This window comes from Crinia signifera, chromosome 4 (assembly GCF_055691185.1).
Source record: "Crinia signifera chromosome 4, ASM5569118v1, whole genome shotgun sequence".
Lineage (NCBI taxonomy): Eukaryota > Metazoa > Chordata > Amphibia > Anura > Myobatrachidae > Crinia > Crinia signifera.
Window position 1 is genome coordinate 144,711,869 of NC_139220.1, and position 22,503 is coordinate 144,734,371.

At 46.0% G+C, this 22,503-nt stretch overlaps 1 protein-coding gene across 2 annotated transcripts in view; it reads left to right on the top strand.

Annotated features, from left to right (window-relative positions):
- Nucleotides 1-22,503, top strand: part of ADAMTS20 (ADAM metallopeptidase with thrombospondin type 1 motif 20) — a 243,701-nt gene that overhangs the window by 139,824 nt on the left and 81,374 nt on the right. For both annotated transcript variants that reach the window (XM_083182669.1, XM_083182670.1), the window contains one exon: nucleotides 5,073-5,199. In XM_083182669.1, coding sequence (XP_083038795.1) covers nucleotides 5,073-5,199 — 127 coding nt within the window. The remainder of the gene's footprint in view (nucleotides 1-5,072; nucleotides 5,200-22,503) is intronic.

Below are 22,503 nucleotides of genomic sequence, written 5' to 3' on the forward strand. Positions count from 1 at the left end.
CCTGTACAATTGCCTGCACCCTGTGTGTTTCCACCTATACAATCCCCTGTACCCTGTTATAAAAAGTAGGCAGGTATGCTTCACCCTGTGTGTCACCCCCCTACAGTTTCCTACATCATGTTTCACACCCAGTACAGTCTACTGCACTGTGTGTAGCCCCCTGCATGAGACTGCTTCGCACTCTCTCCTCATGCCCAACTGCCGTTGCAAAACAAGTTGAAATGCCTATCTTTATAATGGGGCATATTTCACTAAATTAAAAAAAACTGTAACTATCTGAAAAACCTTAACCCCAAAAGGCACTACACTGGGACAAGCTCTAGCTAATAAAACAAACCCCAAGTCTTAATTCTTCCTCTTCCCTGAGTTATGCCTTCTCAAAAATCCCCTCATAGAATAATGAAAAAATGGTGTCAAAAAGCCTTTTCTGAAGTGGCAGAAAAACACTGACAGTTGAAAGTTTAGATTGCTCCCAATTGCTATTATACTATTTTGCCCTGAAATTTGTTATGCAGCACCGGTTAACGATTCTAAGCGTCCCTGCCACATTTCAGCTCAGTATGTCCAGTCACTTTTGAGGTATAGCTCCTCAAACACCATGCCCCATCTCAAAAGTTCCCTTTGGGATAATTCTGTTTGTTTGATTCAGCCTTAATATAAGGGCAGGGCCGTATAGATATAGATATGTAGTAGTCCTGCATATAGTATGTAGTCCTGCAGTTTAAATGGATTTTTTTCAGGTATTTGCCGCATATTCTTTCAGTGTAATAGGGACTACGGGTCAGATTCAGAAATTTCCGTGCATGCCAATGTAAAGAAAGAGTGCACTAGTGGTGCCTCCATGCCTCCAGCAGTGAACCACTGGTGCACCACCATCCCCCTGTCGTGGACCCCCCCCCCCTTTCCCCGGTTGCCGATCCTCCCCATCGTTAATCGTGTGTTTGTGCGTCCAAACACAGGAATTCCCGAACACCCGAGCGCTCCTAAGCCCCCCAAGCTGCCTCAAACTTCTTCAACCGGCTACAGAAAGCCAAATATGGCAGTAGCAGCCCCAGGGGGCTGCTGCAGAAGGCAGCGTCTGCCCCTTCTGTGGTGAGTATTTCTGGGGAAGGACAAACCTGCTCTTGTAGGTTTGTCCTGCCCCAGGAAAACCCACCACTCAAGGGGTTAAGGGTCCACTTAAGGGAGTCTGTTTTTTTGTGTTGTATTCAGTGCCGTCAAGAGGGGGGGGGGGGGGGGGGCAGGTACCTTTTGCCTGTGTCTGTGAGAGGGGCCCAGGCAAAATGTACCTGCCCGCACCCCCTGCAATTTTTGTTACTGGGGTGTAGCCATGACCCCTACTGTTGACCACGCCTCTCCCATTGACCATGCCCCAACTACATACTTTCTCACAATGCATGAAAACAACAGATATAGCATGGACCCTTATGACAGCACCATTAAGGGGTCGTCTGATTAAACCCATCTTCAAATTTAGATTGATAAGCTAGTGTGCAAAGTTTGAAGAGAGATATCGTGGAACATCCATACACACAAAAACCTCATTCAATTATACTTATGTAGATGAATAACATATTCTAAAAACGCATTGTAGCGACCCACAAAGTAAGGGGTGACAGAATCTATATTTGTTTCACAAAAGTTAGGCTTATGCTAGCCAATTGGTGTTAGTCAAACATTCATCCAAAGCGCAATACATAGTTCTTAAAGCGTAGCAAGCTCTCCCACAGCTGATGTTAACTGAGCATTCAGAGCCAATGTAATCTTTTTTAGAATGGTGAAAAGTTCATGTATTAGGACATGCTCTTTCACAGCCACGTGAAATTTCATTCAGCAATTGAAATGGTTAATACATGCATCAATATAATAGAAGTTAGTACTTGTTAGTCCATGCAATTAGTTTGGTACTTGTTTCCTAGCACGGCCACAATCGTTGGGATCATGTACCTTTAAGTTAAGGTACACGATCCCAACGATGGACCTGATTTCCTTTGAAATCAGGTCCATTTTGCCGGCAAAGGTAAAAAATCGAGGGCATCGCGTCGATCGGGACCATTAATATTGGTCCCGACGCGACCGACGCGATGCCCCCGATTTTGCCATAGGCTTCAATGTTAAAATATTTTTTAACATTGAAATCGTGAGCATCGCGTCGGTCTTGTGCCATTATAATGGCACAAGATGAGATGGACTTGATTAAGTCCATCTCACATTGGAAAAAATGTGAAAAATGTGAAATGGGCCAATATGACCCATTTCACATTATATATAGCCTCGTCGTCACCCCACGATAGACGCCAACCTGAAGCGTGGCGAGCGCAGCGAGCCCGCGAGGGGCGGCGGTGCGCGTCCTCCGACCTTTTCATTCCCCTACTATCCACGTCGGCGTGGAGTTGAGAATATATAGTGTGGCGAGCCACCGAGCCCGAAGCGTGGCGAGGGGACGCGTATACCTGTGAAGTTATACGCATCCCCTCCCGGGGCTCGCCACGCCGACGTGGATAGTAGGGGAATGAAAAGGTCGGAGGACGCGCACCGCCGGCCCTCGCGGGCTCGCTGCGCTCGCCACGCTTCGGGTTGGTGTCTATCGTGGGGTTTACGTTGTCAAATTTAGGGGGTCTAGGGAATATTTTACATTGAATCCAATGTAAAATCGGGTCCCAGGGACCCTATTCACATTTGATTCAATCAAATAATCGGGTCGATCGCATCGCATGCGACCAAATCGCATCCGATGCGATCAACGCGATTTTTCCGACACGACCACCCCGATGTAAATCGGGGTGGCCGTGCTAGGAAACAAGTACCATTAGTTTTTTTCCTGCTGCAGCATTGTAAATAGTAAATGCTGTCCTCCGGCTCACAAGGGGGGTTCCCGAATGCTGATGCTTCCAATAGTTGCTGCTAATAGTTGAAGCCCTTTCAAGGGTCTCCAACCGATTTATGGGGTACTCGCGGCCGGAAAGAAATCCTTTGGATTGATTTACGCATTTACCTGCCTTTCTATATACTCTGCGGATTCTACAGAATCTAAGATCCTATCAGTGATCAGGGCTCTGTCAATATTCTCTGCACTTTTTGCTTGTCTATTTAAACCATTGAAAAAACAAAATTAAACCTTAGTAAATATATCCCCTTATTGATATTTTAAAACCTTTTTAATATCTCCAGCACTGTAATTATGTCCAAACTGGCCTCTCTCCACTCCAATCTATCTTCAATGCTGCTGCATGGCTCATCTTCTCCAAATGTACTAGGGCAACCTCTCCCCTCCTAAAAGCCTTACACTGGCTCCCATTCTGAATCCAAATTAAGCTACTCACACTCTCTTCCGAAGCCCTCATCTATTCCTCTCTCATTTACATACATTTTCTGACCTTATCTCCCTTTACACTCTCACCTGCCCACTTCACTCCACAAATGCACCTCTTCTGCCATGTGATCACTACTGAGACTAAGGGCAGTATTCAATGAGGCTGATTCGCCATGTTTTATGGCGATTTTGTGCTATTTTCGTGCTGTAAGGCGATTTTTTTGACTAAAACGGTGAATCACCCTATTCAATGACCAGATACATTTCAAGGTTTTTATCGCCATGATCCACCGAGTAGCAATCGCTATCTTTTTATGGTGAAGTGGAATATGAACTTTTAAAATAAAGTGTTTTGTTTTTTACATTTGGTGTAAAAAAATCAGGAATTTATTCTGAGGAGGGGCATGCTATTTTTATTCATGTGCTGTAAGCACATGAATATATATTTAATTTAAAAAATATATATATATTTTTTTTACACAGAGTAGCCAGCAGGGGGCCGGGAGCCGAGCCGCTCATTAGATATTCATATATTCACTGCACCCGATCATTACATATGCATGATCGGGTGTAGTGAATTCCCGGTCCCCTGTTGGCTATCCCGGGGGGCAGCCTGTGCTGCCTGGCTCCTGGGGAGCCCTCCTCCCCCCCACAAACGTTCTGGGACAGGCAGGGAGACTTCCATCTCCCTGCCTGCCGTCGTCCTCAGGCTCCCTGCGGCATCGCCGCAGGAGTTAAAATTCGCCGGTCAGGGGCAGTGAGCCCCTGACTCGTTGAATACTGGAGCCGGCGAGGCTCCGGAACGCGGCGGGCAGCGGCGAATGTGCAGCGAATCTTAAACAGGATTCGCTGCACATCGTCAAAATTGTCATTGAATACTGCCCTAAGAGAATGTCATATTTGTTATGGTTTATGATGTGAAATTCTATGTTCATAATAGCAGAGCATATGAAAAATAATATTAAATCAGTGCCCAAAAAAAAGCAGCTCTGCCCGGTCATTGGTAGGGAGAGACACTAGTGCAGCAACCTTTTTCTCCTCACAGCTTGTAGTAAGTCTAGCAGTCTAGTAAGGGGCAACTCAATTTGAACTCTAAGTGCAGTTTCTAAGATATGAAACATCTCAACAATCAGCAGGTACTTGGGTGACATCCTCCAAGATGTGATGATCTGCAAATAAAATCTCTGAGCACCTATTGTTCTTGGTTCAGAGCGATCAATGACACATTTAAATTAAGCCCCATCATCCCAGGGTAGGTTTTTTTTATTCCCACGAATACTCACTGAATGTGCTGAATCTATTTGAAGAGATTGTTATAGCACTGGGTGTATGCTATAGACTTACTAATCGCTGATAAAGGTTGCGCATGGCATACAGATGGAGCCATCTTCGACTAGCCGTCTCAGGAGAGCCATGGCTCACCAAGGTTTATTATCATCTATTATTCTCAGCTGCAATACAATACATATAACAATACAGTAGGGGATTATCAGAGGACTAAATTGGACAGCTCTGGCTCACTTAATCCTATTTAAGGGCTAGATGAGGATGGCTCTATCTGTACTGCGTGGATATCTTTGTTGCTGAGCCTATGCTATTACTATGTAAGTGTTGGGGGACTTGTGGCAAGGGAGTTAAGAGATATAGAAACTTTAAATATTCTAATTGTTTGTGAATGTTAAAGGATCCCTTGTCATATTGGTTATCCTATATCTTAAAGTAATTGTCCTTTAAAAGCAAGATTTTTTTTTATCTATAGGTGTTCGGAAAACAAAAGTGGCCTGTGTAAGAAGAAGTGACAGAGTTGTTGTCTCGGATCAAAGATGTGAACATTTGTCTCGCCCAGAGTCCATAACTGAACCGTGTAACGCAGTTTGTCAGTTAAGGTATATATACATGCAGAATAATTTCTTAATTCTACAGATGTTGTTTATAATGCCAGATTAAATTTATTCCCTTATATCAAGTTATTTTGATAAATTAAATGCCCACCTAGTGATTGTACCCCATTGTCCTCCTTTATGATTGCTTATTGATTACTTTTTGTCACAACAGTGTGCGCAACCCTTCGGCACTGTCCAGTGGGCGGTGAAGGCACGTGGGTTCATTGCTAACCGTGCCTCCCCCTCCCCCCACCTTATCTACGTCCAGACAGGAATTGGTGAAATATTCACCTACCAGGTCTGCAGATCAGGGACAGTTACACCCGCCATCAGAGCGAAGGCGTTACCCCGCTGGTGCCAGGACATTTGTCAGCATCAAGGGTACGCTGTAATCTGGATCTGTCGGGGGTGATTAGGGCTAGTATTTTAGTATTGTCTAGGAAATTGCAGTTTAAAAGTGTGCATTTATACTGAGAGACCGCAAGCATTTAACTCCTTGGATGCTAATTTATCTTATGTGCATCATGATTATGCTATAATTTGGATCTCCTGGATTTACTTATAACTGTGGGAAGGTTAGCTGGGTGGCACTTGTGATTCGAGAAAGTGATATTTTTACCACACCAGCTGATTACCCTCCAGACAGTTACCATTATATATTACCATCTAGCACACATATAATACTGCTTCTATATCCGGCAGACCCAGACCTATCAGATTACCATATCTCCCCATTATAATCAACCTTTTACTACTAGTGTTGGAGTACCTAAGATATCAGAGGATTAGAACCCAAAACTGTAATCAACAGGTTACTCAGATATAACACTATCACATGGGTAGAGTTCACTGGTTTGCCTAGGTCTACTATATACTCCCCACACAGTAAAACGCACTTCTGTGACAATCTAAACAAAAACCATAGGATAATTCGACATTGGGGTCTCACTACGTGAGGAATCTTTTCCTCAATTTTAAAAAAAAATCCTTTTGTGTCATTTGTCTAATATGTATGTCTTTGGTTTTATATGTTGCTTTTTAAGTGAATAAATTAAATAAAAGTTATATTTTATATAAAAAACTTCTTTATGGTGCACCACAAGAACGACAAGCTTAGTCTTTCCTTCTCCTTTTTGTGCAGAGAGAGATGTGTCAGGCAGAGAGCGAGGGGTGTCAGGCAGAGAGAGAGAGAGAGATGGGGGGGTCAGGCAGAGAGAGAGGGGGGTCAAGCAGAGAGAGGGGGGGTCAGGCAGAGAGAGAGTGGTGTCAGGCAGCGAGAGAGAGGGGGTGTCAGGCAAAGAGAGAGAGGGAGAGAGAGAGAGGTGTCAGGCGTCAGGCAGAGAGAGAGAGAGATAGAGGAGGGGGTCAGGCAGAGAAATGAGAGTGGTGGGTACCAGCCTTGTGCTGCTACAGCCCAGATGCAGGCCGTGCACACAAAGCAGGGTCTGGGTGTGAGGTGACGGGAGGGATGAGAGGGTGACAGGTACCTTCCCCATGTCCTTGGCTTGCTACGCTGCAGCTCCCCGGGACTCTGCTGTTTGCATTGCTGCGGACTGGCTGAGCAGGAGTGTTTAGAGCGTCCTCGGCAGACTGGGGCATCCCTGTGGTCGGTGGCACTTCTGGGTATGATTCTCCCCTTCAATGGCTGCTGGTGATGGGAGGCTGGCCAGGCTGACTCCCGGCCGTTGACACCACGCGGGGCTGAGCCAGGTCGCTGGGAGCTCATATGTTGCGCTCAGGGGTGGAGTTATATGTTTCTTCTGATCCTCCCCTTTGTCCCCCTCTGTATCCGTCCCGGAGTGGCACTGTCCCGCACTGGCTTCGGAGTCTCCAGGTCGACTCCCGGCTCCTGTTGGTGCGCTGTCACTTGCTCAAGGGGGGGGGGGGCGGCTGCATACTGTAAGGGTACTGCCAGATAGCACCTCTACAAATAATCATAACACAGGGGGACAATAGAGTCAGTGCCCCTTGTAAGGCTGGCACCTGGCGGCAGATGACTCTATTGCCTCCGGGAGTTCCACCACTGGTTGCGCAGGCAATATCTTGGTTATTGAGGACAACTGTTTATACTAATGCAAAGCAGAATATTTATTGACACTCATTGTATTCTCTTCTCTGATACCTTTTTTTAGGAAAAGCAATGGGATCAACTGTGCCACCCATGTCACCTGTATGCACATGTGTTTTTGGCATGATTTTAGATTTCGTTGCTGGGGTTTGTACTGCGCTTCACCTAGGAATGGGAAAGGAATTGAGGGATAGACTGGGAAAGTGAAAGGGGGTAGCGGAGGGGAGTTGGGGATGAATAGGGTACAGTGGGAATGGAAAAGTGCTGCTGATTCTGGGGTTGTCCTACCATGAGATGTCAGAAATTATGTAATCATAAATGATGCTTTATTCCTATTGAGTGCTGCAATGATGACGGAAGTGGACCTAATTGGCACTCAATTAGAAATAAAGCATCATTTATGATTACTCCATTTCTGACATCTCATTACTTGAACAAATATCATTGCATCTAAGCAGTTAGAGACTGACAATGTACACACAATTCCTTTGCTAAGTGTGCTATTGACATCTATTTTTAGGATTTTTAGATTTATCTATAACATTTCCCCCAAAAACATTGTTGTGTGGCATAGTTTAATTAAAAGCATGACATGTAAAGGGTAGGTACACAATCTCTTTTAGATATCCAGAACCAAGTGATCTTCAGATTTACAGTATATCTTATTTTACAGACACATGCAACCAACACAAACAATCTTGCAACAGATAGCACATTTACAGATATTTTAGGATTCTATGATGAATTACTGTGGAAAAATCCAGAGGAAAAAGAAGGGGAAGGTGGCCAGGGGTAATTCAGATACATGCATCAATTACAGCTATCTAGAAGTAACTTACAAGCATAGAGACTTAAGGCTACTGGAGGGGTTGAAATAGAATAAGGGAATAGGCAGTTTATACTAGAGATGTGCGGGCTCGGATATCAGAGATCCGAGCCCCCACGGACGTCATCATTCCGAGCCCGATTCCGAGCAGCGCTCGGAGATTCCCGCCTGACTCGGTCCGTCCGCGTGATTAGAACGTCATCTCCCGGCGTCGGATTTCGCGAGGCTTTATAAGCAGCTGCCGCGCCCCCGCCATCTTCACTCCAGTTAAGTAGTGGGTTGGGAGAGGGTGTGTTGGTGCTGCTGCTGGGGCTTAAACTTGAGCTTGTCCTTGAGCTTTTGCAATCGCTGGTGCTGTCTCTCAGTGCTGCTGTGTAGTAGTCTAACTGTGTACTTGTAGTACTACTGTCTCCTCTGTGCGGTCTACCTCTGGTGTGCTGTGCTGCCTGTAATTGATTATTTTATTTGCTGGGGCTGTCTCCCTCAGTGCTGCTGTGTACTCTGTTCTCAGCTTAGGACAACAGTCTAACTGTGTACTTGTAGTACTACTGTCTCCTCTGTGCGGTCTACCTCTGGTGAACTGTGCTGTAATTAATTATTTTATTTGCTAGGGCTGTCTCCCTCAGTGCTGCTGTGTACTATGTTCTCCTCTGCTTAGGAGAACAGTCTAACTGTGTACCTGCCTGTAGTACTGTCTCCTCTGTGCTGGGGCATACCTCTGGTGCTGTGCTGTGCCATTTATTATATATATAATTATTAATTAATTATATTAAATATAAATATATATATAGTCCACTGGTGCTGCACTGCTGCCTGCACTGAATCTGCCAGTCTGGCGGTCTGTGGTCTGGGGCTCACTGGCTAATAAATAATTAAATACTGCCTGCCTAATAAATAATTAAATACTGCCGTATATCTCTACCTTTGTGGTCTGGGGCTCACTGCCTATACTGCCGTATGTACCGTCTGGTCTGGGGCTCACTGGCTAATAAATAATTAAATACTGCCGTATATCTCTACCTTTGTGGTCTGGGGCTCACTGGCTATACTGCCGTATGTACCGTCTGGTCTGGGGCTCACTGGCTAATAAATAATTAAATACTGCCTGCCTAATAAATAATTAAATACTGCCGTATATCTCTACCTTTGTGGTCTGGGGGTCACTGGCTATACTGCCGTATGTACCGTCTGGTCTGGGGCTCACTGGTTAATAAATAATTAAATACTGCCTGCCTAATAAATAATTAAATACTGCCGTATATCTCTACCTTTGTGGTCTGGGGCTCACTGCCTATACTGCCGTATGTACCGTCTGGTCTGGGGCTCACTGGCTAATAAATAATTAAATACTGCCGTATATCTCTACCTTTGTGGTCTGGGGCTCACTGGCTATACTGCCGTATGTACCGTCTGGTCTGGGGCTCACTGGCTAATAAATAATTAAATACTGCCTGCCTAATAAATAATTAAATACTGCCGTATATCTCTACCTTTGTGGTCTGGGGGTCACTGGCTATACTGCCGTATGTACCGTCTGGTCTGGGGCTCACTGGTTAATAAATAATTAAATACTGCCTGCCTAATAAATAATTAAATACTGCCGTATATCTCTACCTTTGTGGTCTGGGGCTCACTGCCTATACTGCCGTATGTACCGTCTGGTCTGGGGCTCACTGGCTAATAAATAATTAAATACTGCCGTATATCTCTACCTTTGTGGTCTGGGGCTCACTGGCTATACTGCCGTATGTACCGTCTGGTCTGGGGCTCACTGGCTAATAAATAATTAAATACTACCGTATATCTCTACCTTTGTGGTCTGGGGCTCACTGGCTATACTGCCGTATGTACCGTCTGGACTGTGGCTCACCGGCTAATAAATAATTAAATACTGCCTGCCTAATAAATAATTAAATACTGCCGTATATCTCTACCTTTGTGGTCTGGGGCTCACTGGCTATACTGCCGTATGTACCGTCTGGTCTGGGGCTCACTGGCTAATAAATAATTAAATACTGCCATATATCTCTACCTTTGTGGTCTGGGGCTCACTGGCTATACTGCCGTATGTACCGTCTGGTCTGGGGCTCACCGGCTAAAAAATAATTAAATACTGCCTGCCTAATAAATAATTAAATACTGCCATATATCTCTACCTTTGTGGTCTGGGGCTGACTGGCTATACTGCCGTATGTACCGTCTGGTCTGGGGCTCACTGGCTAATAAATAATTAAATACTGCCGTATATCTCTACCTTTGTGGTCTGGGGCTCACTGGCTATACTGCCGTATGTACCGTCTGGTCTGGGGCTCACCGGCTAATAAATAATTAAATACTGCCTGCCTAATAAATAATTAAATACTGCCGTATATCTCTACCTTTGTGGTCTGGGGCTCACTGCCTAAATACTGCCGTATATCATTATCTACCTGTCTGGTCTGGGGCTCTCTGCCTAATACTGACGTACCTGTCTGGTGTGTGGCTCACTGCCTAATACTGCTGTATCTGTATAACTGCCTGCTGGTGCATACTCACTGACATATATAATTGCACACCAGTGGCGCTGTTCTGTGACATAACTCCACAATAATAATGGAGATCCAAAATATGGAGGTTAACAAACAAAGGAAAGATGAAGATGCACTTCCTCATAGTTCTGAAGCTGCTGCCACTAGTCATGACATAGGCGATGAAATGCCAACAACGTCGTCTGCCACGGCCGATGCCCAGTGTGAAGGCAGAGGGCATGTACAATTGAAACCAAACTTCCAGAAAAAGGAATAAAACTATGAAATGTAAATCGTTGGAAGAGAAACTTAAACTTGGCAATATGCCATTTACGACACGGAGTGGCAAGGAACGTCTAAGGCCATGGCCTAACTTCATGACTAGTGGTGCAGCTTCAGATGACGAGGAAAGTCCTCCTCCTCCTCTCTCCCCGCCCAATAGGAAATCAAAGAGAGTTAGGCTGACACCGACTCAAAAAAGTCTGACAAAATTTCTGAAAAAGAAACAGAAAAAAATTCAGAAAATAAATCTGGAAATAACTCATCCTTCTAAAGACATATCCCAAATCCCCACAGAGAGTCCGAGGGTGGCGGTGGTTGTGATGCCGGACCTTCCTATCACTGTACGTGAAGAGGTGGCTCCTTCCACCATTTGCAGTATGCCCTCTGCATATGCTGGAAGGATGACCCACAGTCTAGTTCCAGATTTTATTAGTGAAGATGATGTTGTACACCAGGAGGAGGATATTGATGTAGCTGTCACTGAGGAGGAAGTTGTCGAGGAGGATGGAGACTTGGTTTGCTTAAATGACGCACCAGGGGGGAATGAGGCACCTGTGGTGGAAAAAGTTGTTGTCCATGGGATGAAAAAGCCCATCGTCATGCCTGGACAAAGGACCAATAAATCCACCTCTGCGGTCTGGAATTTTTTTTATCCGCATCCGGACAACAAAAGTATTGCCATTTGTAGCTTATGTAAAACTCCAATAAGCAGGGGTAAGGATCTTGCCCACCTAGGGACAACCTCCCTTCAACGTCACCTAAAGAAGCGTCATGGTTCAGTGTTTAGTCCAGAAAGTGCGGCTAGCAGTCCAGCGACACCTAAATCACTTGGTCCTCCTTTTGGAGCCAAATGCCTGAAAAGCACACCACCAACTCCCTCCTCGACAAATTCCTCCTCGATCCGGATAGGGGGGAGTCCTGCAGTCCATCTCACCTGCATGAATGACTCCATAGATTCCTCCGGAGGATCCTGCAGCACTACGCCTACTACTACTACTACTGCCGCTGCTGCTGCTCCTGGAAGTCAGAGGGGAAGTCAGTCATCATCCCAGAGGGGAAGTCGTAAGACCGCTACGTCTTTCACTAAGCAATTGACCGTCCAACAGTCATTTTCCATGAGGATGAAATACGACAGCAGTCATCCTATGGCAAAGCGGATAACTGCGGCCTTGACAGCTATGTTGGTGTTAGACGTACGTCCGGTGTCCGCCATCAATGGAGTGGGATTTAAACGGTTGATGCAGGTATTGTGTCCCCGGTACCAAATCCCGTCTAGATTCCACTTCACTAGGCAGGCGATACCCGCGATGTACAGGGAGGTCAGAAAAAGTGTCCTCAGTGCCCTGAAAAATGCGGCTGTACCCACTGTACACTTAACTACAGACATGTGGACAAGTGGATCAGGGCAAACTAAGGACTATATGACTGTGACAGCCCACTGGGTAGATGCATCGCCTTCCGCAGCAGCAGCATCTCCTGCATGTCAGCTCCTTCTTAGGCAGGCTACGCTGTGTATCACCGGTTTCAAGAAGAGGCACAACGCCGACAACCTCTTAGAGAAACTGAGGGAAATCATCTCCCTGTGGCTTACCCCCCTTAGACTCTCCTGGGGATTTGTGGTGTCGGACAACGCCAGTAACATTGTGCGGGCATTAAACATGGGCAATTTCCAGCACGTGCCATGTTTTGCCCACACAATAAATTTGGTGGTGCAGCATTTCATAAAAAATGACAGGAGTGTGCAGGAGATGCTTGCGGTGGCACGCAAAATTTGCGGACACTTTCGGCATTCTGCCACAGCCTGCCGAAGGCTGGAGCGGGAGCAAAAACTCCGCAACCTGCCCTGCCATCAGCTGAAACAAGAGGTGGTGACGCGCTGGAACTCCACCCTCTATATGCTGCAGAGGATGGAGGAGCAGCAAAAGGCCATTCAAGCCTACACAGCCACCTACGACATAGGCAGAGGAGCGGGGCTGCACCTGACTCAAGCGCAGTGGAGGCTGATTTCCGTGTTGTGCAAGGTTCTACAGCCGTTTGAAGTAGCCACACGTGAAGTCAGTTCCGACACTGCCTGCATTAGTCAGGTGATTCCCCTGATCAGGCTGTTACAAAAGCAGCTGGAGAAAGTGAAGGAGGAGCTAAAGCGGAGCGATTCCGCAAAGCATGTCGCTATTGTGGATGAAGCCCTCCATACGCTTTGCCAGGATACGAGGGTGGTCAGTCTGTTAAAGTCAGAGGAATACATTTTGGCCACAGTGCTCGATCCTCGGTTTAAAGCGTATGTTGTGTCTCTGTTTCCGGCGGACACAAGTCTACAAAGGTGCAAAGACCTGCTGGTCAGGAGATTGTCATCTGAAGGGGACCGTGACATGGCCCCAGCTCCTCCTTCATTTTCTCCCCCACCTGTGCCTGTGAGGAAACAGCTGCGATTTCCCACACAACCCGCTGGCGGGGATGCAGGGCAGGCAGGAGGGAGTTTGGACATCTGGTCTGGACTCAAGGACCTGCCAACGATTGCTGACATGTCTACTGTCGGTGCATTGGATGCTGTCAACATTGAAAAAATGGTGGATGATTACTTTGGTGACAGCATCCAAGTAGACATGTCAGACAGTCCTTACCTGTACTGGCAGGAAAAAAAGGCAGTTTGGAAACCCCTGTACAAACTGGCTCTATTTTACCTGAGTTGTCCCCCCTCCAGTGTGTACTCCGAAAGAGTATTCAGTGCAGCGGGGAACCTGGTCAGTGAGCGGCGAAGGAGGTTGCTCCCGAAAAATGTTGAGAAAATGATGTTTATAAAAATGAATTATCACTTATTCAATGAAGAGCAGGAATTGCCTCCAGAGATTATAACGGGACCTGTGATTGTGGAGTCCAGTGGGGACGAATTGATAATCTCTGAGAATGAGGAAGTACACACTGAAGGGGGCGAGGAATCAGAGGAGAAGGAGGAGGAGGATGATGATGATGATGATGAGTGACGATGACATCTTGTTACTGTAGAGCCAGTTTATACAGGGAGATATTATGAATTGTTTTATTTTTTTGTGGGGGCCCAAACAAACCAATCATTTCAGCCACAGTTTTGTAGGCCCTGTCGCTGAAATGTTTGGTTTGTTAAAGTGTGCATGTCCTATTTTCGCAACATAAGGGTGGGTGGGAGGGCCCAAGGACAATTCCATCTTGCATCACCATTCATTATTCCTACTGCTGAGAGTCATTCATATGTGGGACTTGTCTTTTCAATGCATACAACTGTTTGCATTCCACTTGATTGCTGCACCTTCATGGGTGAGAATGTGATCTCCCTGACCTGGGGGACTCAGGGCTGGGGCAGGAAGGCTCAATTACACTTCTTTTTTTGGGCGGCTAACCTTTTTTTACCTGTCTGGTCTGGTGCCCACTGCTGAGAGTCATTTTTAATGAGGGTATTGTCTTTCAAATGCATATAGCTGTTTGCATTCCACCTCATTGCTGCACCTTCATGGGTGAGAATGTGATCTCCTTGACCTGGAGGAGTCAGGACTGTTGCCGGAAGGCTCAATTACACTTATTTTTGGCCGGCTACACTTTTTTTTACCTGTCTGGTCTGGTGCCCACTGCTGACAGTCATTTTTAATGAGGGTATTGTCTTTCAAATGCATATAGCTGTTTGCATTCCACCTCATTGCTGCACCTTCATGGGTGAGAATGTGATCTCCTTGACCTGGAGGAGTCAGGACTGTTGCCGGAAGGCTCAATTACACTTATTTTTGGCCGGCTACACTTTTTTTTACCTGTCTGGTCTGGTGCCCACTGCTGACAGTCATTTTTAATGAGGGTATTGTCTTTCAAATGCATATAGCTGTTTGCATTCCACCTCATTGCTGCACCTTCATGGGTGAGAATGTGATCTCCCTGACCTGGGGGACTCAGGGCTGGGGCAGGAAGGCTCAATTACACTTCTTTTTTTGGGCGGCTAACCTTTTTTTACCTGTCTGGTCTGGTGCCCACTGCTGAGAGTCATTTTTAATGCACATCAGGGTCAGGATCAGGCACATCATAATTAATAATCAATCAATCATAATCAATCAATCATAATCAATCAATCTATCATAATCAATCAATCATAATCAGAATCAAGCCTGGGCGGCTGCAATTAAAGTTCTTTGTGGGCGGCTAAAGTTTTTTTTAGTTTTCCAGTTACTGCAGTTTTATACATAGCTTGGTTTTTGTAAGTTGAAGACTTGTCAGTGCAATTTTCTTTTACAATATCCTTTATCTTTGCATGGACTTTGTGTATTTGGTTAGCATTCTGAGGTGTACACTGACTGCCTTCACCTTGAGCATGATCAGTTTCTGAAGCGGCAAAAATCCTTTTGTTTTGAAGATAGTCACTTTCTTTGCCGTTAGTTGTACAGGCTGACCTACTAACAGACACAGTTGCTTCGGAACAAGTTGTTGGAAATTTTTTAGGAGATAAAGCTGTACAAACCTTCTGGCCCCCCTTTTCAATTTTTAATTGATTTGCAAACATTTTGTAGTATTTGTCATATGTGCATAGCCTTTTAGAGAGAACTGCTTTTTCCTCATCAGATAACCTTTGTAATGATTTGACCTTCGCATCTCTCTCCTTTTTATTTAATGACAAGAACGATGAATACTTCTTTAATTTCTTCATCAACTGTTCTTTATTCATGAAATGGTCCGATAAAGCCTTTCCTCAAAACTTAAGTAAAGTTATGTTTCCTTGATAATACTTTCACAGCTCACAAAATTCTCATCACTGGCTTCCTTTTCTTTGCCACTTGATACCTTGTTTTCACAATAAAGATTGATTTATTTTTGATGACCAGTTGGGTACAATTAGTTACACATCTTTTTGGGCGGCTAAACTTTTTTGGGGGAGGCTGCATTTAAACTTCTTTGGGGGCGGCTGCAATTAAACTTCTTTGGGGCACAGGGGCACAGGGGGTATCCTGTAGTGGGCTGCCACACATTTTTTTAAATATGGATCTTTCAGCACAGAGACAAACTGCACATCAGGGTCAGGATCAGCCAGGTTGTTAAACGGGGTTTCGACCACTGTTGGAGCACTCCTCTTAAAGTAATCTTTTCACGAGCGTCCATCACTTTGATAGGCTTGTCTCCTGCCATGATCTGTTGCTTATTCGAATTCAGCATTTCACGGGCGTCCTGCACTTTACCCCTTATGCGGAAGCGAGCATCTTTGGCCACCAACTTTTCACGGGCATCTTTTATCCCTAGTTTTTGGCGTGCATCAGTCACACCAATTTTCTGACGAGCATCAAATGTTCTCTGAAAACTGGTGGCAAGTGGACGATTGTTCACAGATGGTTGGAGTCTGGATCTCACGTTTCCTATACCTCCCCTGTTACTGACCCTGCGGTACATCCCGGTGCCCACGGACATTCCCCGTTTCCTGATCAGTTCATCCAGCGACACGTCGGCCATATTCCTCCAACCACACAGCTGCTATATCTAATTTGATAAAAATAAAAATAATACTTGTGCTGTGTGGGACTGTAAAAAAGAATTCCATGCTGCTTGTGCACTGACGTCTGCCACTGAGTGCCACGGCCGAACAGTACCTAATAAGAAAATTAATTATTATAAATTCTGCTGGTGCACAATACTAGTATTGCTGACGTATCTACCTGTCTTGTGCCTAGTACTACTGTCTTATCTACCTGTCTGGTGCCTAGTACTGCCATATCTACCGTCTGGTCTGGGGCTCACTGCCTAATACTGCCGTATCTACCTGTCTGATCTGGGGCTCACTGCCTAATACTGCTGTACCTGTCTGGTCAGGGGCTCACTGCCTAATTTTTTTTGGAGCCTTGAGACTTTTAGGGATGCTGTACTAGCCGACACCTTTAGGTGGACTCTGGTCTGTCTTGTATCAAGCACAGTGGTCTCATGTGCATGAGATTGTTCTCTGTCCTCTTTTAAAATTGTGTCACCATCTTTATGGGTGAGAATGTGATCTCCCTGACTTGGGGGAGTCAGGGCTGGGGCAGGAAGGGTACAGGCTGAGTGGGGGTAGGGCACCCTTGTACTCTGCTGCTTTTGCCGGCTCCGGCCGGTAGCGTCTCCCTGGTGTCTCCCTGGTGTCCCTGGTGTCTCCTCCGGCACAGTTTCATTTCACCTCTGACCTCTCCTTTTGCGCTCCTGTGCCAGTGCCCCTGTAACTGTGTGGTGCAAAATAGTACCTGAATCTGGAGCTGATTACGGCGGCAGCTTCTGGATTCCTCACGGCTTCCCTCTTGCCTCCCTCATGATGCTGGCTGCTGGCTCTCTCTGTGTGCGCTGCTGTCCATCACCGCCGGGTCTCCTGCACGGAAACGCTGCCCGGCTCTCTCCTCTCTAGCGGGTCTCACTTCTGCACGCTTCCAGGCTGCGCACTCTGCTGCTCTCCTCTCTGTGGATCTTTAGGGTGCCCAGCCTGTCTTCTCTCTCTAAGCACGTGTCATCCTCTCTCACGCTGCTGCAAACCCTCCTCCGGCACAGTTTCATTTCACCTCTGACCTCTCCTTTTGCGCTCCTGTGCCAGTGCCCCTGTAACGGTGTGGTGCAAAATAGTACCTGAATCTGGAGCTGATTACGGCGGCAGCTTCTGGATTCCTCACGGCTTCCCTCTTGCCTCCCTCATGATGCTGGCTGCTGGCTCTCTCTGTGTGCGCTGCTGTCCATCACCGCCGGGTCTCCTGCACGGAAACGCTGCCCGGCTCTCTCCTCTCTAGCGGGTCTCACTTCTGCACGCTTCCAGGCTGCGCACTCTGCTGCTCTCCTCTCTGTGGATCTTTAGGGTGCCCAGCCTGTCTTCTCTCTCTAAGCACGTGTCATCCTCTCTCACGCTGCTGCAAACCCTCCTCCGGCACAGTTTCATTTCACCTCTGACCTCTCCTTTTGCGCTCCTGTGCCAGTGCCCCTGTAACGGTGTGGTGCAAAATAGTACCTGAATCTGGAGCTGATTACGGCGGCAGCTTCTGGATTCCTCACGGCTTCCCTCTTGCCTCCCTCATGATGCTGGCTGCTGGCTCTCTCTGTGTGCGCTGCTGTCCATCACCGCCGGGTCTCCTGCACGGAAACGCTGCCCGGCTCTCTCCTCTCTAGCGGGTCTCACTTCTGCACGCTTCCAGGCTGCGCACTCTGCTGCTCTCCTCTCTGTGGATCTTTAGGGTGCCCAGCCTGTCTTCTCTCTCTAAGCACGTGTCATCCTCTCTCACGCTGCTGCAAACCCTCCTCCGGCACAGTTTCATTTCACCTCTGACCTCTCCTTTTGCGCTCCTGTGCCAGTGCCCCTGTAACAGTGTGGTGCAAAATAGTACCTGAATCTGGAGCTGATTACGGCGGCAGCTTCTGGATTCCTCACGGCTTCTTCCGGAGAACCTGTGGCAGGGAATGGCACAACCCAAGGAGAACCCACAAAAGACAAGGCTACTACGGCTAGCAGCAACAAATATTTATTTAAAGGAGATATGTAAATGGGTTGCTGCAATACACTCACGTACTTATGCAAAACAGTCACTTTATATCATTCAGTAATTAAAGCTATAACTAATCAATGACCAGATTAAAGAGAGAACGATTACGCAAAAAATTACATCACAACAATAACAATATGACAGAATAATATTACGTCACAACATGTCCGCCAAGTGGCGCTATGCACCCTATATACACTGCGCGGTAGTCCCTGGTGCAAAACAACACAGTTCCTGAATTTGAATAACGGTCCCGCGAAGGAAATCCTCACAAGGTGATTAGGCCATAACTTAGTGTGCACACTACTTTTATGTATAACAAAAGTGATCAAAAATCCTCTCTAAGAGGGGCAGGCAGATTCCCATCCCTTAGGGCAATCTCCTGTATCAGAGGCAAACAGGCAGTCCTGTTAGTGGGGGTATCCAACACCCCAGTACCTGAACAATCAGCTGCAGTTGCCAGCTCCTGCTGGTCACGACTCCTGGCTGGCCACTGCCTGTCTTGGGTGCTGTGTGGTCCTCTGGGTGACTCCCAGATGGGCGGCAATGTCCCTCTCTGCCTAGTTCCGTGCTGTAGGTCTCTGCAGTCACTCCTACTGGGCTCTATCTCCCTTCACATGCTGCTCACCCCTTCTTCTGGTCAGCAGTGCTGGCTGTCATTAACTGCTGGGTCCTTGCTCCCAGTGCCTGGTCTCAGATGTGTGCTTCTCTCTGCACAGCATCTCTGTCTGCATGCTTCCTGGCTCAGGATACAAGCTCTTCACCCCTCTGCACACTTTCTCTCTCTCTCACACACTGCTGCTGGGATCACCTCTGACCTCCCAGCTTCCTGTCTCATGTGCAGGGGAGCTGGGACACTAGGACACTAGCTGAGTCTGTTAACCCCTCACAGACCTGCAGCTTCCACAAGCAAAGGAGGTTTTCCTCTGAGCAGCATTGGCTGCAATTAAAATCTCTTTGGGGGCACAAGAGTACACCAGGGGTGGACTGCCACAATCCCTGGGCAGCCAATCGGGGGTGTCAGGCTCCCTGCACGTGGACTGAGCTGGGGCTGTTTAACCCCTCACATCCCTGCAGTTTTCCTCTGAGCAGCATTGGCTGCAATTAAACTTCTTTGGGGGCACTCCAGGGGCACAGGGGGTATCCTGTAGTGGGCTGCCACACAAGCCCATTCACATTTTTTGAAATATGGCTATCCACAGGTTGTTCAGTCTGCCATTTGAGATTGGGATCTTTCAGCACAGAGACAAACTGCACATCAGGGTCAGGATCAACCAGGTTGTTAAACGGGGTTTCGACCATGAATCAATCACATCAAAAAATTAATTAATGATCAATCAATCATAATCACAATCAATCCAGATAGGGGTCTTGTTAAATATTAAACTGACCAAAACAGATACACACACAACTAATACTGCCTCATCTACCTGTCTGGTCTAGTGCCCACTGCCTAGTACTACCGTATCTACCGTCTGGTGCCTAGTACTTCCTAGTACTGCCTTATCTACCGGTCTTGTGCCTAGTACTGACTTATCTACCGTGTGGTGTCTAGTACTGCTTCATCTACCTGTCTGGTCTGGTGCCCACTGCTGAGAGTCATTCGTATGAGGGACTTGTCTTTTAAATGCATACAACTGATTGCATTCCACTAATGAGAGTAATTGATTGCTGCACCAATCGCCCACTGCTCCTCGGCTGCACTGTGTAAACAGTGCACAATCAAGCCAGATAGGGGTCTTGGTGCTTGTTTTGAGGTTGTAGCAGGGGAGTGCAGCTACGAGTCGTAACACCTTGAGAGAAGATCAGTACTTCTCTACCGGCAAAGGACATCCTCCTCGACAGAGCGCACAGCTTCACGAGGGACGCATGTGAAGCAGTGAGCAAAGGGAACACCCGCCTAGCGAGCCAGATCACCTGAATCCACCCTAGCGATCAATAGAGTTACAGAAGTCGCAGCCAGATAGAACTCTTCCAGCTGCCACCTAGTCATTGATTAGCCCCCTCCCCTCCACCCATTAGGCAATGATTGACGAGACGAATGGTAATAATAAATAATAAATGAATAATATTACTAATCACCAAATTAAAAATCAGATGAAATTAATTATAAATAATCATAATCACAATCAAGCCAGATAGGGGTCTTGTTGGATGTTAAAGTGATCGAAACAGTTACACACTTGCAGACAAACTCTGTGCTGCACAAAATGCCCACCGCTCCTTGGCTGCACATGGTAAACAGTGCATGATCAAGCCAGATAGGTATCTTTTATGGGCCTATTTTTTTAAACTGCCATCATGTCTGCCGCTGCAGTGCCACTCTTACATGAGCCACGTGTTTGTGCCGCACACTTGTGTGGCTTAGCATAGTTATCCAGCTACCTCAGTGCAAACTTTGGCAATAAAAACAATATTGTGAGGTGTGAGGTGTTCAGAATACACTGGAAATGAGTGTAAATGAATGTTATTGAGGTCAATATAGCGTAGGAGCAAAAAAACCACCAAATTCTGCCATTTTAGCTGTTTTTAGGCTTTTTTTAACAAAAAAATCAGAACCCAAAACCCAAATAAATCCAAACACAAAACACTTAGGAGGTGTTTTGCCAAAACCCATTAGAACCCAAAACCTCAAGGTAATCAGAACCCAAAACCCAAAACCCAAAACCCGAAAAGTGGCCGGTGAACATCCCTAGTTTATACAAGGCAGGCAGTTAGTGCCCTCCTGTAAGAGCCATTGTGTCTGACCTTAGAAAACAGGTCCGGAGTGTTGTGTAGTTAATATGTTCTGTTTTCCATGTATAAGACTGACTGATCATCACAAAGGGAGAAGGTTCTAGTTGCTTCCAGTGGGAGTCAATAGCCATTCTACAGTAGATATCTCACTTGCCAAGCTGTGATTTTAATTTTCCATTAGTCAGTTCTCAATGGAAATGGTGGCTATGGTAATTTTTTCCTAGAGGTATCAGGTATGCATTATTATACTGGGACAGCCAGCAGTGTACATTGTATGAACCCCTCCTTTTACTTGGTTCAGTGCAGTGAAAGCTTATACCCGACTGAATACGAGTACCACTGGAGGATGTTAAGTTCCAATGCTAGGAAGACAACCTCACGATCTTGCGGATCAGCAATCCAAGATTTTGCAGTTGGTTTTATCCCAAATCTCTGTGTTGCAATATATATGATGGCTGGATCAAACATTGGGCCTTATTCAGATCTGAACTCAGTACAAATTTGTTTGGAAAATGGGCAAACCATGTGCACTGCAGCTGGAGCAGATGTAACCTGTGCAAAGAGAGTTAAATTTGGGTGGGGTGTGCTGAAACTGAAATCTAAATTGCAGTGTAAAAATAATGCAGCCAGTATTTACCCTGCACAGAAACAAAATAACTCACACAAATCTAACTCTCTCTGCACGTTACATCTGCCCCACCTGCAGTGCACATTGTTTTGCCCATTTTCCGAACAAATTTGTACTGAGCTCAGATCTGAATAAGGCCCATTGTGTGGCAGTTAAGGACCTGGTCCAATGCGGGTAGTTCATCCAAATTCCTCTAAATAACTAAAAAGTGCCAGTATTATCTGACGCGTTTAGTTGTCATCTAACAACTTTTTCAAAGGTGCATCACTCATTGTCTGATCTGGGTTTTTATACCATTGAACTGTCTGATTAGTGTGTGTAATAAACTACAGATTACAGTACATGCTCTGGCTTCCCATGCCTGTATCACATAAACTAGTACTTTAAACGTTTAAACTTTAAATGTTCGCTTAAATAAAGTTGGAATGGGTTAAAAACATAGCTATTTAATACATAGATGAATATATACAGAAAATATAAATAACTAAGCAATTTCATGTGTGTCACATGTCCATCTGCCCCCTACTGGTAGTTCTTAAATAGAAGTTCATAATCATAAAAGCTCCAATGACCCATAGTACAGTTAGTGGTATATTCTTCTAGAAATCTCGAGGGCAATTGTCCAGCTGTATAATAGGTATCACATCAAAATCTGTTTGATAGGGTAATTTTTAGATAAATCACACACAAAGTTGGATCCTTTGGTAGTGGTGGAAAGTCAGCTGTATAGTCTCAGATGTCCTAAAAGGATCATGTGGTCCAGTGTCCATAAG